This window comes from Brachycentrus maculatus, unplaced genomic scaffold (genome assembly GCF_059751285.1).
Source record: "Brachycentrus maculatus isolate JH-2025_06_01 unplaced genomic scaffold, ASM5975128v1 h1tg000242l, whole genome shotgun sequence".
Taxonomy (NCBI): Eukaryota; Metazoa; Arthropoda; class Insecta; order Trichoptera; family Brachycentridae; genus Brachycentrus; species Brachycentrus maculatus.
In genome coordinates this window covers 1,842,016-1,862,150 of record NW_028280993.1, presented here as the reverse complement: position 1 = coordinate 1,862,150, position 20,135 = coordinate 1,842,016, and the positions used below count along the sequence as shown (strand labels likewise).

At 31.5% G+C, this 20,135-nt stretch overlaps 1 protein-coding gene across 2 annotated transcripts in view; it reads left to right on the top strand.

Moving 5' to 3' along the window:
- The window catches only part of LOC148306434 (G protein-coupled receptor moody), a 124,426-nt gene extending 107,355 nt beyond the window's left edge, over positions 1 to 17,071 (top strand). For both annotated transcript variants that reach the window (XM_088265123.1, XM_088265122.1), the window contains exon 4: positions 14,872 to 17,071. In XM_088265123.1, coding sequence (XP_088121249.1) covers positions 14,872 to 16,102 — 1,231 coding nt within the window. In that variant the 3' untranslated portion in view covers positions 16,103 to 17,071. The remainder of the gene's footprint in view (positions 1 to 14,871) is intronic.
- Positions 17,072 to 20,135: the final 3,064 nt, after the last annotated feature.

Below are 20,135 nucleotides of genomic sequence, written 5' to 3'. Positions count from 1 at the left end.
TAACGTTTTTGTTTTCATCATATGTTATATAACTTATATGGTATATACCACATAAACCTTGGGAACTTAAGGCTTGTATTAAAAATAAATAAATTATGCATGTAATAAAATATTCGAAAAAATGGCAAGTACGCGGTGGCAACGCACTATCGCATATTGGTGTAAAATAATAACGAAGCATCCTGTAGTGACAGAAAACTGACACTAAGCAGATTTTCCCACCCGCCTCCCCCTGGAATTACTGGAACAACACAATACCGGAAGATTTAGTGTCCACAATATGACCAAAGCCAGATGGCTGTATTAATTCTTCTATGCGAGGCCTTTTGTTAAATATGTAGGTACTTACATATCGTAGTCATCCAGGAGAAAGTGACCAAGTGCATTTTTTACAAAAACGTGATCATTGACTATTTGATATGTTACTAGCTTAATATTGCCCTGAAAAAATCTTAAAGGATTTTAAACTTGGAAGTATAATACATTGACTTGTTAAAAATGATTAACTGCATAACTGATATTTATTTTCTTGCTAAGCAAAAGTGACTTAAATGGCCCTCCTGAACACTTTTTGTTAGTCACTTTCTCCTGTACGACTACGATATATACATTTGAAGAATATGTTTCGCTCACTCCTTTCAACAACGTCATATATTTAAAAAAATGATTTTTCAGGAGATCGTTTTTAAAGTTTAAGAATATAATAAAATGTATTAAAAATAAATACCAAGCCGCTTATTGAACTTTTTACTATGCAACAGATCTTTTTAGGTAAAACCTGAAGGTTTTTTCTACATTTGAAAAATATTTAGGATATTTAAAAAATTATTAAACAGTACCTTTTCTTCAAATATGGTAGATTTCATGATCAAGTCTATATTATTATCATTAGAAACGGCCACATTAATTATTATTTTTCGTGTGTCTGTTTTCGTTTTTATCTTTTATTTTATTTTAAAAATATTTTGAAAAAAATGTACTTTTATAAGTAGAATAAAATAACAACTACATAAGTACTCGTGTATAGTTTTTTTCATATAATATAAATTTTATTTGACCAGCGACTGGGTTTCGTGGTGACCAACATCATCAGACTTATTTAAGTGTGTTGTGTTTATGTATGTATGTGTGTGTACATATTTTTCTCTTTTGGTCAAATATCATGACTTTCTTAAAATTCAAGTGTTTTGAAAAACCCTTATAATCTTAGTAAAGAAATAAATGTAATTAGATACTTTGTTGCATAGTTATGAAAAATATCCATATTATTTTAGATTGGAACGGTAAGGGCTTAATGTTTTTTTAATAATATTTTTTGAATAATGTTATATTATTATTTATTGATTTGGCGTATAATTTGTAGAACTCCATTTTAAATTATGTATTAGTTTTAAATCAAACACAGGTTTTTTGAGTCTACTAAGTTATATTATATTAACAAAAACACATAAAAAATTAATATTGTGACACTTGTTTCGCCTTGCTAGTGCATTATGAAACAAATGTGAAGATCAAATGGACTACGGTCCTTATCTTAGCAAACTCAAAAAATCTGTGTTTGATTTAAAATTAATACATAATATTATAAATGTTATTTATCAAGGCAATCGGGCAGCCAATACGAACCGATAATAAAAAAGATAAATCATTAAAAAAATAATGAATTGAAGGTGGGTGCAATACTTAGTCATATTTTGTCAACAACTGTATAGTTTTCTAAAATAAAATTAAAATAACAAAATAACAAAATAACAACAAAAATCAGTCGAAATATTGTAAAAAAAAACAAAGCGTTATTGATAAATTAATAATACTGGAGAGATGATGTAAAAATATCAACTCACTGGCAATCCCAACACTGAAATCTAATGCTGCCACATCGCTCACTCCTTTCAAGAACGTCATATATCAAAAATCGTCAATTTTCAGTTGTTCGTGTTTTCGCAATGATCAGAAAATGTACTATATCCCAGTAAAAGTGGCATATTTTTTACTTAATATTAACCCGCTACATGGCAGTAAGTTTTGTTTTTGCATTTTGAAGAAAAGGTATTGTTTAATTATTTTTTTTAAATATACTAAATATTTTTCAAATGTTGAAAAAACCTTCAGGTTTTACCTAAAAAGATCTGTTGCAAAGTAAAAAGTTGAATAAGTGTCTTGATATTTATTTTTCATTCTTTTCATTATATTCTTAAACTTTAAAAACGATCTCCTGAAAAATCCTGTTTTTCAAATATGACGTTGTTGAAAGGAGTGAGCGACATGTTCTCATTAAATGTCATAATTTTTTTATAAAGCATGTGCTTGCCGCACTATGTCCCCTGTGATTCTTACATGAGTATTCTGGAGAACAATATAACTTTGTGGGATGAGAACACAAAATATAAGGTTGGATGCAATGACAAAACTGCAGCCGGGAACACGATATTGAATATTGTCAAGATTTGATTTTGGTTTGAAATTGAAATCGGATTCGAGGGAACGACAAATATTTTTCTTTCTGGAATTGGATAAAGAAGCATTGTCTGATGCGCGGAGTTTTACGAACTTTTGCAATATGGCTTTTTGTTTATTCATCACTTGAGAGTGCTGTGAGTTTTACCAAAACGAAAATACAAGGTATTCTCGTATCATGTACGTTTGAGTGTAAATATTATAAATAAAAGTACTAATAAAGTACTTCGAGTCGACCAAAAATCGCATGTGTTAGACATTTTGTGTAGTTTTGAGTGTGTGAATGGTGCTATGGTGGTGAAGGGTAGTTTTGTTTGCATGCTTTGTTAGTGACTGTCCTGACGAAGAGACGGGTACGTCTCGAAACCGCTAGACATAAAAATCTCGGTGAGTGGTTATATTCTAATTTTATTAACATTTTTGTAAAAAAAAAAATAAGTAAAAATGACTAATCACAAAGTAAATGCATTAAATATTAATAATATTGAGAATAATAAAAGTACTGTTTATTGACATCTAAAGTACTGTTTGTACACATTATAATTACATGCAACCAGTTACATTTTAATCAAAAAATATTTATCGATTTGGTCGAAAATCAAACCTAGGACTTCAAACTTCCGTGGTAATCAGTGGATACAGGGCCTGGGAATGTAGATGAATCTTAATTTTTTTATTATAAAGAGAAATATTTGTGTTTAATTATTTACAAAAACACTAAAATTTCATACTATTTCTGTGAGCCTAAGCGGCTCATTATCAGAAATAAGTGGCTCATTATCAAATTATGGTAGAGTGAGTTCGAACCAAGAATCTCTGACACGAGAGTCCGCGACACTAACCACTGAACCACAACCTATCACAATGGAAACATATTTTCGTGATTGACTGTTTTAATAAAAAGCAATATATCTGACCGCGTATACGACCCGACGATATTTTGCAAGTGCTCATAAAGTACAACTGGTGTTTATGTTCCCTTCATGTCTGACAAAACCATCAAAATTATTCTATGTAATAAACACTAAAATGTCACTAAAATGTCACTCTGTCCGCCTCCGTAGTGTAATGGTCAGCATGCTCTTTTACCGTTCTGGAGGTCCCGGGTTCGATTCCCAGGGGGGTTTAATAAATATAAGTGATTTTTTCACTCTAATATTTATTCAATATTACACTGGACTGGTACCTGAAGTGGAGGGCTGATCACCTTTCCTTCATGTGTAATCGATCGAGATAAAACTGCGTTTATATGAAGCAGTGCCCTATGCACCAATGGGGTGCGGTAAGGGATTTATTATTATTTCTACTATCGTCAATATTATGACAGACAAAAAATGGAAAACCCTCAATCAAAATTCCATAATAAAACACTTTCCTTCAATAAGAAATAAATACCAATCCAAATACCTCTCTAACAGTTAATTTGCCACATCAGAGAGCTGTTCTTTAATGTCTTCTCTGACATATTGATTTACAACATTTTGAGTGTGTCCAAATACTTGTTCACAAAATCTCCAATTACAGGAGTTATTTTCATATTATTTTTTGACATTTCATCAAAGATGAAGAAGAAGTCTGGGCATTATTTCTGGGCTTTCTGCTTAATAAAAAGCTTCTTTTCATCTCACCAATAGATGTCTCTAGTGAAGTTCTAGTGATTCAAGAACAATGTTTCTAAATTGGTTCATATATATAGAACTTCCAAGAATTTCAGTAGTGTGGTTGGCAATAATGGGTAGAATTGGTGAATGTTACACGTGTGTAAAGTGATCACTTAAAGTAGCCTATGACGGTCGTCAGCTCCGTAAATGCCCAGACTTACATAATGATCGTTCCTCGGCCTTTTAAGTGTAGGTTGATGGTCTAGCGACGTATGTATTTGTTTTAGTAGATTCCACATTCTCAGCAACCCGTTTAATGAGGTCGAAGTAAATCATATTACAATTTTTAAGTACTTAAACACAATATGCGTAAACTTGATTAATTATTATTAACAGACGTGTTTGCAAAAACTTTTCTCATTTCCCGCCATTACGAAAAGTCTTATGTAAGTCAAATATGTATTTTCCCGCCTGTTTTCTCGTGTTGCCATAATATTCGAAATATTACCGCCTGTAAATTTCCGGTTAAGTAAGTGAAGTACCTACATACTTCATTATTTTAATAATTTAAGCAAACAGTTATAGAAAAACACTTACGGGTATTATGTTTGAATACCAAAATTACATTCCCTTACCAAAAACATTGTTTTTGGTAGGGTAACGTACTTAATTGTGAGTATTTTAATATTTTTAATGTTTTAGAATTTAATAAACCCTGATGATGACAAGGTTCTTGTCGAAACCGGTAGGTTAAAGTGTACTAATAATAAAAAAGAGGTTAAAACAAAGTTTTTACTATTTTTTGTATTTTCATACCGATTCAAAATAAGCTCCATAACAGAAATGCAAGCTTCCTTAAAACCGAAGTTACGAAGTTGGGTTCTTTTCAGAATTTAATGAAGCGACGATAACGTTTAACGACCCTTCGCTATATTTTGTCTCCCTTCATAAATTTTAATCCATTCATTTTTTACATCCCCTGCAACCGTTTTGGAAAAGTATTTTTGAGAGACGTGACTAATTTCTAAGCGAAAAATAACCATAAAATTTCAGTATATTATACGTGCTTAGAGATGATTTGCATTAGCAGACGCTGGTGACATACTGAAGTATATAATGTGCGCAAGGAAAGCGATTTTCCACTAATAAGATTTGGTTTTTCGAAAAAGATGAATCTTTTATAGATCTGGGTGTAAAATAGTAATAAATGGGGAAATTTGAAACAGATATAGTATTTTTAATTAATGTTTTACTTAGTAAATACCAATATTTCTTAATATCTACCGTGACGCGTGTTTCGATGCATTCTGCAACATTTTCAAACACCTAATAAATTTTAAGAAATAGTGGTATTTATTAAGTAAAACATTAATTTAAAATGGATAAATTTTACCACAAAGTGACTGCCGAATCAATTAATCAGAAAAAGTATATTTGGGATAAGCATTGTCGATAAAATTAAGAAAGGATTGTTTTGAGATGGTTTAAACTTGTGGAACAAATGAGTGAGGGCAGAACAGTAAAACAAAATTACGAGGCGAATATAGTTAGAAAAAGAAGCAGAGGAAGACTGGCATGATTAAGTATGTTAAAAACTTGAAAGTAGTCAGGTCAAGAGTCAGAATATTCGGCGGGTATGTGTGAGGAAATGCATGAATATGGAAAAGGCGAAGAATATTTGCAAAGACAGAGTGGTGTGGCATTTTGTTCTCTCTGCCTACCCCTGCGAACAAGTTTTAGACTTTCTATACATTTATTTAAAAGTTTTTCCTTTGAGTGAAATAAAAGGAAAGACAGATGTCAACATCGCAACACGGCATTGATTTTACTTTAAAAAACTATCATTTGATGGAAACCAACATGATGTTTTTAAAAAAAAAATAATAATCATACTTTTGTGTCTTTGCGTCAGTTTAAAGTATGTCTGAAATGCATCTTTCAGCTAACGTACATTATCTTCAGTAATCTTTTAGTTTTACTGGTGTTTTCTAGACGAAGCAATATTACATTGCAATGGCACTAACATAGCTTCAAAATATGGTACAAAGCATTCTGCCACGTTTTCTTATATTGCCTATAAAATAATATTTCACGGAATATACTTTATGACCGTGATTCCAGTTGGACAAGCAAACATGAAATATCTGTCTGTAGTTATGTTCTCCTTGTCTTTGTCGTTTTAAATTTATAAAACCGAAAAAACACAATTGCCTTCATACATTGTCTGCGTACCTCATAAAAATATAATGATAATACACAAACTTTACAGATTACTGATAAAAATTTCATCAATTAAAAAGAAGTTAAAATATAAGTTAAAATATCTTTAATTTCATGGTGGCGAGGTGATGAGTTCTTTTCTCTTACACTTTAGGGTAATGTTAAATAAATATTAGGTACAGAGAAAATCGCACTTTTTTTTAACTATCCTTGGACACAAACCGGTGTCTCCAGTATAGTACCTCCATTTAACATGTAATCATACAATCAAAATATAGACAGTTTATAGTTTCACGAAATGAATCATGGAAAATTGACGGAATGTAGGTAATAAACTACGGAAATGTAGGTTTTATTTTACAACTAAAGATATGCTCTCTGTGTTTACAAATAAACTCCTTCATAGTATATATATATATATATATATACATACATATATATATATATATATATATATATATATATATATATATATATATATATATATATATATATATATATATATATATTTATATATATATTTATTTTATATATATATATATATATATATATATATATATATATATATATATATATATATATATATATATATATATATATATATATATATATAATTAGGTAAGCATTAGGCTGGTATATATTTTTTATCTAATAAAGTAATTGAAATACAAAAGGTGATTTGGTTCAACTTTTGTTCCTTAACAAAGGCTTTTGTGTGTGTTTTTTTTTAACTGTAGGATGTTGTTTAATACAATGGGAACAAATAAAACAACTAATTAGTCACCATTTCTGAAGTAATTTTTCAAATAACAGGATACGAAATTTCCTACAGAACAAATTTATTTTCTCTTAGAATAGAAAATGTTGACATTTGTACACATTATTAGTGTTCTGTATTTGACAAATTGAATTGCGAATTGATTCACTTTGTACTTCCTAATAAATAATATTATTTTATGATATCATTTTCTTTTACATATTTTTCCACTGTTTGTATATTGGTATGATACGATGCTGTGCCCTATGCACCATTGGGTGTGCATCAGAGTTTAAACAAAAAATGACACAGTATTTTTAATGGTCTAAATTTTTAATGGTCTAAAACTTCAGATATTCTGAAGTTTCCTCCACTTTGTAATTTATATCAAGACTTTTTAATGACATCTCTAGATAGATGAAGAAGAATATGAAAAATTATGTTTTTTACACGTGGTTATAGTGATCACTTAAACCAGCCTAGACAGATCGTAAGTCTTGTAAATCCCCAAACTCCCATATCCTTCTTCATCATTGCTAAGATATCAACGAAAAAATCTTAATATAAATAACTCCTATTTTTATAACTCCACGTTATATGATATCTCTAGCTATCCATAAATATGAAGAAGAATATAAAAAAATGTGAATTTCGCACGTGTATAAAGTGATAAAATTAACCCTTACTGGTCCAATGTCGAATCTCATTCGACATCGATTTTTTCCTTTTAGGTCCCATGTCGGATGTTATTCGATATTTTTTTCATAATTAGTATTACCTATTGAAATTCCAAGCTTATATTTTTGTCACTCGTATCTATCACAACAGTATGCGGTGCAGAGGACAAAATATTTTTTCCAATTGGAATGTAACTGTCTACCTAGATTTTTTTTAGTTTTGGGGGACCGGAAAGGGTTAAACCAGTCTTTGACAGGTCATAACTAACTAACTAACTAACTAACTAACCATCACGGCGCTTCCCCGCAGGGGTAGGCAGAGAGAATAGAGCGCCACACCACTCTGCCCTTGCATACATTCTTCGCCTCTTCCACGTTCATGCATCTCCTCATACATACCCGTCGATTGTTACGACCTATGTAAATGATTGATATAATATATTGAATCCATTGTATCTATTGTATTGTTGTAACTTTTGTTTAACTTTTTTTTTGTGATGAATTTTATTTATTTATTGTGAACTATACACATCCACATTAATTTTTAAGATATATAAATTAAATATGCTATAAATCCTTGTAAATAATAGGTAAGGAGAATTCACTAAGGCAACAAACAAATATATATTTTTAAACCTTTCCGGGAGTACAATAATTGATGTCCGACTTTCTCTGGGCAGTGGGTTCTTTTTACATGAAAAAAAATTTTTTTTTCATTAAATCGATGTATTATGAAGATAGAAATTGTTTTAAAAAAATTAATGCCTATTCGATTTTTTTTAATTACGACAAAATTACACACAAATATCCACATGTCGCTCACTCCTTTCAAGAACGTCATAAATCAAAAATCGTCAATTTTCAGTTGAGCATGTTTTCGGAATGCCCAGAAAATGTACTATATCCCAGTAAAAGCGGCATATTTTTAACCTAAAATTTACCCGCTACAGGGCAGAAAGTGTTGGTTTTGCATTTTGAAGCAAAGGTATTGTTTAATTATGTAAAAAAAAAAACTACATATTTTTCAAATGGAGAAAAAACCTTCAGGTTAAATCTAAAATGATCTGTTGCACAGTAAAAAGTTCAATAAGTGCCTTGATATTTATTTTTTATACATTGTATTATATTTGTAAACTTTAAAAAGTTCTCCGGAAAAATCAAGTTTTTTTATTTATGTCGTTCTTGAAAGGAGTGAGCGATATGTCATTGCTATACAAGTTACATCATACTAACTGTCAGACGGACTTCGACGTTCATTAACGTCGATACTCCTTTAAGGAAAATTCGCACTGACGTTCATTTACGTTCATATTCCACGACAGGTTAAACCCCTGTAAATGCCTTTGTTAAGATATGAATAATAACGTCTTGATATTAAATAATTATTTATTTTTATATAAACGAAGATAACGATTTATATAACGTCTCATGTGTGTGATTATAATCCAGGATTCGGACCTCACATACTAATATAAGAGTTTCTGCTTTGTAAAAAGCTTCTTTACATCTCACCAATAGATGTCTCTAGTGAAGTTCTAGTGATTCAAGAACAAGGTTTCTAAATTGGTTCATATATATAGGACTTCCAAGAATTTGAGTAGTGTGGTCGTCAATAATGTGTAGAATTGGTGAATGTTACACGTGTGTAAAGTGATCACTTAAACCAGCCTATGACGATCGACAGCCCCGTAAATACCCAGACTTATACCCGTAAATACCATATTCTTCTTCATCTTTGATGAGATGTCAAAAAATAATATATAAACGATGTTATAAAAGGGTTCCAATCAATCGTTAAATCTACAGAGCCGTTGCGTCGGCATCGTTAAAAGTTTTTTATGCACGTTTTAAAGGTTATCACGATAAATTATCGTTTCAACGCTTTATCCATTTCACGTAAAACAATTGCCTCAAATTTTCAAATGAAACAATCCGAGTTTAGGCTTGAAGCGAATAATTTCTCAGCATAGCGGCTCCCCGCCCTTATAAACAAAACACAAACAAACTTTTCCTTGCTGCCCAAAATGTAACAAATGCCTCCGCGCGCGGTTCCACTCCTCGCTTAGGTAGGTACCCACTCCTTGCGGATAGAGACATCGTTTCCATTTCTTAATGTCGACATAAATATAAAGCTCAGTTTCCCGGCCCTAATTTATGACCCGTGTGAAATTAGCGGGCGTTTAACACAACTCATTTTCCCTCCGCCCGCCGCCATTGTCCGACATTTGGGCGGGAATTATCGGCGGGAAGCCGGAACAACAGAGAAACGTCAACAGAAATATTATTATTTTGTGTTATATTGCAGTTATATCGTCGGTCCCCTGCCTAACTGTGTATCTGCGTTTGCAAAAAAATATGGGAGAGCATTTTTCTTTCGTATTTATCCGTATCCACACATCCTTAATATTTTCAACAACAAATATATTTTTTTCTTTTTCAAACCCTCATCCGAACCCGATGGTGCATAGGGCACTGCATCACATAAACGCAGTGTTATCTTGATGGTTAACACATGAAAGAAAGGTGATCAGCCCCCTACTTCAGGTACCAGTCCAGGATAATATTGAATAATAATTATTATTCAACCATATCCGCTAGCTAAGTGGAATATATGGAGTCCACAAACTGTCTCCAGGCTTTTCTGTCGGCTGGCAGCTCCCTTGCATCCTCCCAATCAGATCCGCGTCCTGAAGTTCTGACGAGAACTGCCGACGAATTGTCAGCAGTAATAATTATTAGAGTGAAAAAATCACTTATATTTATTAGACCCCCCCCCTGGGAATCAAACCCGAGACCTCCAGTACGGTAGCCGAGCGTACTGACCATTATACTACGAAGACTATCCTTGTTATTTATAATAAGTTTTTTTTGTGTCGTCTCAACATGGATGAAGAAGAGTATAGTTTTAGAAGTTTGGGCAATTACAGGGTTTACTGACTGTCATAGGCTGGTTTAAGTCAACACTTTATACGCGTGTAACATTGCCCATTCTACCTTTGATTTACAACCAAACTATGTACGTACATACTCAAATTTTGGATGTCATATTTATGGTTCAATTGAAAATATATTTCTCCTCCTAGATGAAGCCATCTTCAGCATTATCTGTGGTTGAATTTAGTATTTTTTTTTCACATGAAAAAAACATGTTATGAAGGTCTCTGCTAAAAAAACATGAACATGAAAAAATAAGAAATATAAGAAAATACAATGAATACTACCTCACGGCCCCTTTTAAAGACGCGGATAGTGATGTGATATGATAGTGATGTGATATGATAGTGATGTGATATGTATAAAGTGATCATTAAAACCAGCCTATAACAGGTCGTAAGCCCTGTAATTGCCAGACTTAAATATTTTCGTCATCCTTGTTAAGATGTCAATAAAACAAAAAATATCCACATATTATGTCCATATTTGACCTAATGACAAAAACTTAAGAAAAAAATTACGAAATAATTACCATAAAAGTGATCAGGTCGAAGGTTGGAACTGGAACCCCCTGGGAATCGAACCCGAGACTTCCAGGATGATAGGCATAAGTGGTCACCATTGTACTATGGAAACGGACAAAAAATGAAACTGTTCGTTTCTGAATTCTTAAAAATAACCGTTCTGACAGGTAGCCGGTAAAGCGACGATATTACTTAATGCTTCGCTCGCCATTCTTTTGTTAAATAATTGTTAGAGCATTCGAAAACATATTTCTCAAAGCCAAAACTGTATTATGTACTGGCAGGAACAAACAACGTGGAAACGAACAAAGAAAAATTGGGATAGATATTTTAAATTTGGAAACATTAATTATCTTATTTTTTGCAAACTGTTCTTCATCCTTTCAACAGCCGCTTTATTAGTAGGTACCTACTTAATCAGTTTCCATTAAAAAACATTTATATTTTCAACGAGTTGAGTCTTTCAGATGTTTTATTGTTTTTAAATCTATTTATTCCTATCGAAGTGATAGGAATATATATTCACATAATTTATTTTCGGTGCCGAAAAAAGAAGGCGATGAGAAATAAGCTTCGAACGACAACATAATATTTCTCTCAAGAAAATTTGACAAGTTTAAATTAATTTGTTGATAACGTTTGGGTTTCAGAGTTTTCGCAATTCTACTTTACAAATCGCCCGAAATATATTAAATTAACGCTCTTTTCCCTTACAATGTTTTCTTAACCTAATTTTCCAGTCCGTAAACTTCGTTCGCTGAAAATAAGTCAAAATTTGATTATTTGACAAACCAATTATTTTGCGCAAATCTTTACTCGGTTCCTTCATAATAGTGTATCAATATGGCTTTCTTGTTTAATGAAGTGTACAAATTTCTCAAACTATCCATAATACTCCTATTTTACATTTTTTATTAAAAATTTATTTTAAAAATAATTAATAATCTACAACATTTTGAGTGTGTCCAAATACTTGTTCACAAATCTGGATTATCTCCAACTATAGGAGTTATTTTCATGTTATTAAATAATATGAAAACAACTCCTATGATTGGAGATAATCCAGATTTTTTGAACAACTATTTGGACACACTCAAAATGTTGTAAATAAATTAACTGGTAAAATTATAAGCTAAAATAAAATAAAAATGAAAATGAAAGTTTGTGGCGTTTCTCATGTGTGTGATTATAATCCAGGATTCGGATCTCACATAGTAATAAAAGAGTTTCTGCTCAATAAAAAAAGCTTCTTTTCATCTCCCCAATAGATGTCTCTCGTGAAGTTCTAGTGATTTAAAATTAATGTTTCAAAATTGGATCATTTATAGAACTTCCAAGAATTTGAGTTGTGTGGTTGTCAATATTGGGTAGAATTGGTAAACGTTACAGGTGTGTAAAGTGATAACTTAAACCAGCCTATGACGGTCGTCAGCCCCGTAAATGGCCAGACTTCCATGTTCTTCTTCATCTTTGATAAGATGTCAAAAAAATATTTATAATCGTTTCAACTTCAACACTTTTCACTAACCTCCTGGTCCACAAAATCAATTTATTTATATTTTTTTACTGGACATTTTTAATAATAAAATATCTTATTCTAGTTACGCTATGCCTCTCCAAAAAAGAGACTAAGCTCTTGTGCTTGAAGAGGGACTTGCCATATACTCAATATTCAAATAGATTAATTGTGTTTATCAGTTGCACAATAAATCAAAGAAAAAGTCAATATAAAATATTAAATAAGAATAAGCTTGCTTAAATATGATTCATCTTAATTTAAGATTTAAAAATTGTTTTCAAATCATGCGAGAATAATCTAATATTTGAAATACAGTATCTACTCAATGAATTAGGGCCACGCAGAATTTCGCGCAATTTCTCAATTCAAACAGGAATAACTCAGAGAAAACCTTGAATAAAACAACATTGAATTTTATTTACACATGAACACTTTATTACGCTTAAATTATGCATATATTTTCATATAAATATAGTTAGTATTTAGTATTTCCACCTTTGGCAGAAATAACTGCCTCAATTCTTTTTGGCATACTTAAAATGCACTGTTTTATCATGTTTTTTATTTCTTCGTCTTCTGACCAAATTTTTTGAACATTTTTTTTAGACAGTCTACTGTCGGATTTGGAAATGAGTATACCTTATTTTTTAACATGCTCCATACGTTTTCTATAGGATTAAGGTCCGGAGAATTTCCAGGCCAGGGGAGCAAAGGCAGATTTTTGTTAGACAAAAATTTTATTATTGATTTAGCCCGGTGGCAAGGTGCCCCATCCTGCATGAAGGTGTATGGACCTTCTATTGGGTCGAGTGTATGGTAGAAGGGCAATAAAATTCGTTCGAGGACCTGCTTATAGGAATTTTGGTTCATTGTTCCTTCCACGAAAAACAACGGTCCAGGTAAATTGTTAATAATACATGACCATATCATTGTTGCCGGGGGTTGTTTGATAACTTTTACCACACAGGCCTCATTGTAACGTTCCATTGATGTTCTCCTGACGAATTGACGGCTCTCTGTCACGGCTTCTAACCGGCACTCATCACTAAAGATGACCTGAAAAATAATGAAAATTTAAGTTTAATTCAAATATATAAGTTTATTTACTAAAATGATATGTTGAAAATTCAATTTAAATAAATACCTTTTTCCAATCATCAACCGAGTAATTTCGATGTAGCCTGGCCCATTTTAATCGATCCGCTTTCATTCGTGGTGTCAATTTTGGTACTTTTACAGGGCGCCTGCATTTCAGATTTACTTCGTAAAGACGTCGCCTCAGTGTTGATACCGATATATTTATACCCTCTTCTTCCAATTTTATTTTTAATGTTTTTGCTGATGCACTACGGTTTTCTAAGGCACTTTGAACGATTTTTCAATCAGTCCTCGGTGTTGTTTTTCTAATCCTACGACAGTTCTTTCGCCGATTGCTGGTGGCGGGTGACTGATTTTTTATTGATTTTGAAATTATGTCCACTGTTTGACGAGAAACGTTTTCTTTTTTTGAAATTTCTCTATTAGATAGTATTCCTAATTTCAGTAGCACTATAACACTAGACTTTTTTTCCTCAGAAATGTCTTTACTTTTTCCCATTTTGTCCTTTTCAAAAAAAAACACTTGTGTTTACAAAAAAATTTTATACTTTATGAACTAAAATTAAAAATTAAGTTTTTTTCACAAGACACGATAACTTTATAACCTCTCTGAACAAAACAACAACCAGAACTCAAGAAACTTCACTAATAAATGAGATAGGACTATTATTTTAACTTTCAACTATCTGTCTACCTGTGCTAATTAGGGACCTTTCTCAGAAAAAGGGTTTGAAATTTTGTAAAGGCTTAAATAATCCAGGTATATTTTACATATTATTGAAGGTAATATACATGATATTAGATGTCAATAGAAAACTTAAAGTATTTATGTAAAATAAATATAATAATCCAAAAGATTTCAGAGTATTCAAAAAAATAATGGGTGGCCCTAATTCATTGAGTAGATACTGTATAACAGTGTAAGAAAGTGACTTTCCAAGCACAAGAGCTTGTCTATTTTTAGAGAGGAACAGCGTAAAACATAATACATTTACCATTTATTCAATTGTAGAAGATATAATAAAACATGTGCCATGAATACAAAATAAATATGTGGAATATTTATTCCTTTTCCTATTTCCAGATTATACCGCCGACGATATTTGGGCCTGATGGTTGGAAGCACGTGGGCTTGCGGGTTTGGGGCCCTGGCGGCCACTTGGTTCGACTCCTGGGGCCGTTTTGGCCTAGACCGCCAGATCGGCTCCTGCTCCATACTCCCTGATCATCATGGAAGATCTCCGAAAGAGTTCCTGTTCGTGGTGGCTTTCGTCCTTCCTTGCCTCGCCATCGTCGTGTGTTACGCGAGGATATTTTATATTGTAAGGAAAACGGCTCTCCAGTCGAGAGGCAACAAGTCCAACGGAAGAAAGTACGTCCCGAGCACTCCGAGCTGTCAGGTTAGCAACATCGATCACTCCGCCATATCGATCGATACTTTGCAGTTGAAGCATCTGGGAAAACTTAAGAAGAATACTTTCCTGACTCCCGAAGACTCCGCTCTAGGATCCGTATCGACTGCAACCACTGGAGGCGATAAATCGTGCACATTCACAGCGGACAAGTCTTCCCCTTCCGCTGAAAAAAGTGACGTCTATATCGAATCTTCTCTAGCGCTGAAAGAAAACGGTACCACGGAAATCAACAGCAACTACAATAATAAAGATAACCATCGCCGATCTTCGGAGCTTAACATCCGAATGACCCAACTTGTTCCAGATCCTAATTTACTCTCTGCCCCTAATGCCATATACAAGCCGTTCAACGATAAGAAATCAAAGAAAATCATAATGGAACCGTCGAGTTCGTCGGGAATCGATACTTACGACGATCCTGATAATACCTCGATCCGGTCAAACACTCCCACTTCTCTAGACTCCTCCCCTACAGGAGGGCCCAGAAGGAAGTCCAAAGGCCTCAGATTCACCAGTATTCAGTCTCTCTCCAGAATGTCGTCGGTTTTCAAAAATAACAAGAGTCCATCGGGACGAACCCATCGAAAAAGGTGCCAAGCTCCGTTGCCGATATCGAGCGGATGTCCAGGTAAAATGACCAGCAAAGACAAGAAGCTTCTGAAGATGATACTGGTTATCTTTATATCATTTTTGGTGTGTTATCTCCCGATCACCATCACCAAGCTCTTCCGAGAGTTCATGGACATTCGGGCGCTGAACATAGCCGGGTATATTCTTATATACTTGACTACATGCATCAATCCTATTATCTATGTGGTCATGTCCTCGGAATACAGACAGGCGTACAAGAACCTTCTGATGTGTAGAGGCTTCAGCCAAGAGGCTCCGAGGAGAGCTTGACCTTCAAAGACTAGAATCTAATAACTCTAAAGAAGTAAAGAGAACCCGTCAAATATTGATACCAAAAACTTCAATACGTTTTGTACCAATATTAGAGGTTATGAATAATGATCGTCTAAACTCTTAATGCATAAATAGCGCATAATGTGAATCGAGTCAATTGTTAAAATGAGGAATAATCTCTTAGTTGATACTCATTGTAAATCATAAGGTTTTTATATTAAAATGTGTAGTATTAATATTTTCGGAAGAAATATTGCATAAATATTTAAAAATGAAAAATTTTCAATTCATTATTAAAATGAAAAATAACAATATACTATTTACTTGCCCAATCAACGAAATCCGTTAATTTGTACTAAGTTTTTTATTAATAATTTTAATCAAGAAACTTTATTTTAGAGTGTTAAAAAACAACCATTTATCTACTTTACTGAATGTTTAAATATTTATTTATTTTTAATATTATTTTACAAAGAGCAAGTTCCCAAAAATAGATGTCGAAGAATTCCATAGTTTTAAGCATTATAAACTTAATGTATAGATTAGTTTAAGGAACAATTGAAACCAAAAATTAATTTGCCATATTTGATATGTAGATATTTTAAGGTGTATTTTATATTGATGTGTTTACAATAATTATTATAGAACATGACGCGATGAGTTGCATGAATAAATATAAATTATAAAAAATAAAATATATTGAAACACTCTCATTATCATTCATCGTTCACTTTATGTAATACCACATTAAAACTATACTTTTTTGTGGTATTACACAAAGTAAGGGATGAATGATAAGGAGAATGTTATATAACCATACCACAAAGTTGAAAATGCTTTTAAAATACGAAATATAAAATGTATTGGACTATAAACATTTAAATTTGTGAAAAACATTTTTTAGCACTTTTTTTTATTCTTACGTTGAAATGTTATTTTTATATATAATATAATAAACGTCAAAAGAAAAAAGAAGGTAGAGCATCTTTTTTATTATTACTACATAAATCCAACAGTCTAACGTTTTCTCTTAGCAGGATGAAGGGAAAAGATTGTAAATAATGAACAGTAATATACGTTTTTAAGGTAGTGTATTTTTGAGCTTCTTATTATTAGAATGTCAGATATAAGCCCAGGGATATTCCTCGTAAGATTTGAAGCTCGGGGTTTATCTTGCCTTATCATTCAAATTCATATTATTTTATCGTACGCCGCAGGCAAATCGTTTGCGATAAATCCATTAAACTGTCAACAAGGCAATATGACACTTTTTTCAATGATAAAATTCAGAAAATATTTACTCGACTGCATTCAGTCTACTTTCATCATTTTTTGCCAACTCTATGCTTTACTTCCATAAATTAGGGTTGAAACGTATGTATACAAGTTATTTTATAATTATTTTAATGTTATGTTCCATTTTAGCTTTAAATTAATAATTTTAAAGATCGCTTATTTTTCTGCCACACGGACCAAAGATATTATATTATTTACAGAACGAAATACTTAAGAATACGTGTTATATAAAGTCGTTTTTATCTAATAAAACATAGTACTCCCACGTTTTAATAAGTTATATATTCCAAATATTCTGATATCCATTATTAGTTGTACTAAAACTGTGAACAATATTAATTTGTATCAATATTATTCGACTTGTAGATTTGATGATATGTGTGATAGTTATATACAATATTATCTTAATTAATCTAGAAAGTATTGTTTTATAAAGATAAAATTAAGTATAAATAGTATATGTAGATTAGAAATATTATGATTGTGATATTTTACAAAACATATTAAATTACATTATTTTATAAAACCGTTTTGTTAATTTGTTATAGATTTTAGGAAAAATGCATACTTGATCGAGAGTTTTTTTTTTAATATTATTCATACTTATCATTTATTATTTTAAGAATACAAGATATTTTATCTCTTACTTGACTCTGATTACAAACCAAAGTTAAAATAAAAAACACATAAATGTATTTATTGATTTGGCGTTTAATTTGTAGAACTCCAATTTAATTTAGGTATTAATTTTTAAATCAAACACAGATTTTTCGAGTCTACTAAGTTGTATTTCATTTTTAAAAAAAAAACACAAATAACGCATTCGTTTGAAAATGCCATAACTAGGCGAAACAATTGTCACTATATTAATTTTTATGTGGTTTTTAATAAAATACAGCTTTGTAGACTCGAAAAATCTATGTTTGATTTAAAAATTAATACAGAAATGCATAAATGCTTTGGCGCACAATTGTTATAAATACAATTTTGTAAGATTTTTTTAATACGTTTAATTTAGAAACAGTGTAAAGATTTGATATTTCAATTTCCTTACTATTTCGGTCATTGAATATATTACATATTAATATTTGAAGTACCCAACGAAAACCAGAAAAACGTTTTTAAAAAAAATACATCGATCTTCGAGAAAAAATAATTATCACTCTTACATGTACATACTTATGTAGTCGCGGCCAAGTTACATAATTAAGATTCGACCCCAAACTGCCACAACTCAATTCGTAATTTCAAATACAAACCGCTTAGGGTTATCTGAAAAAAAATAGATGCTTTTCTTAGGAAGCACGTTTGTGCAGTGTTTCGCAAACTTTTTCTATTCAAGGTACACCTGCCAAATTAAGAAATTTCAGAGGTACCTACACCAAAGAAAAAAAACAAAGTTTTTTTTTTAAATATAGATTTATTATCAAAATATAACGCAAAAAACATATAATATCATAACAAAGTTTATTTAATATCTTCACAAAACTAGACTTTTTTCCGCGGCACACCAACTAATCACCACGGCACACCAGTGTGCCGAGGCACACTTTGCGGAACAATGCTCTAAGGAAGGCATATAATCAGAACCAATAATCTTGGATTGAAACGAAAAATTATTGTTGCTAAATAATTGCAAATCAACCACATACATACGTATTATAATATATATGATTATAAAATCAAATAACAGATAGTTTCCATTTTTATTATACCCTAAAGAATTTAATATTTTTTTTCTTAATGCCAGCATTGCGTGAAGCTATTCTTTACGAGAACATTCCATTTTAATGACTCGATTAATTTTCCTAACTGTGTGTACTAAGTATTGTAAGTAGCCGTTGATGAGTTTTTTTACGATTACAATTCAAGGTGATCAATTTGATTATATATATATTTCGAAACGCCATCAACATTGTTATTTGAATAGTATGTTAGATATGTATAGGCTAAAAAAAGGACCCGGTCCAAAATCAAAGGTGCTGAAAACAATGTGAAAAATGTGTCTTTGAGTAATACGCGGGAGATAATGGCGGATTCGCCGTTGGATGGTATTGATGGAATACAGATTGTTAATTGTGCTATCGAGATACCTTTAAAATATTCTGATTGTTGATAATCGATAAGCAACATTTGATCGAAAAATAATCGAAACTTAAGGGGGAAATGTTTACATGACATTAAAAGTTACCAACGTTTATTTTTTTAACCAAGGAGCATTTTTTCAAATGTTATTTATTACCAGGCACCAAACTTTTTATATTACCTGTGATTTTTGGCGGCAAGATACTCAAATTCAGATGTTTATTTTAACATTCCAACATTCCGTTTATAAAAATTAATTCACCTTTAAAATATGTTTTGTATTTCCAATACATAATACGCAAAATACATAATCATCTTTAAAATCAAATCAAGTAGATGTATTAAATGTACCTCGATAGCACTTCGGATGGTTTTTATAGTATTAAGTTTAGATTTTTTACAGTATTTTATAGATCAGAACGATTCAAATTACAAAAAACCGATCTTGGGTAAAATTGTATAAAAATTAACTTTAAAAACATGTTTGATGTGTAATGTAATAAAAATTAAATTGCGCATAAGAAATATGTTGATGAGAAATAAATGTACAAAAATATCAACTGTCTTTATTAATTTATCCCCTTTACCTGTTTATTAATTCATTTTGTGATAAATTTTGTGTAAAAAAGAGTGAAGATCCGTTTATTGT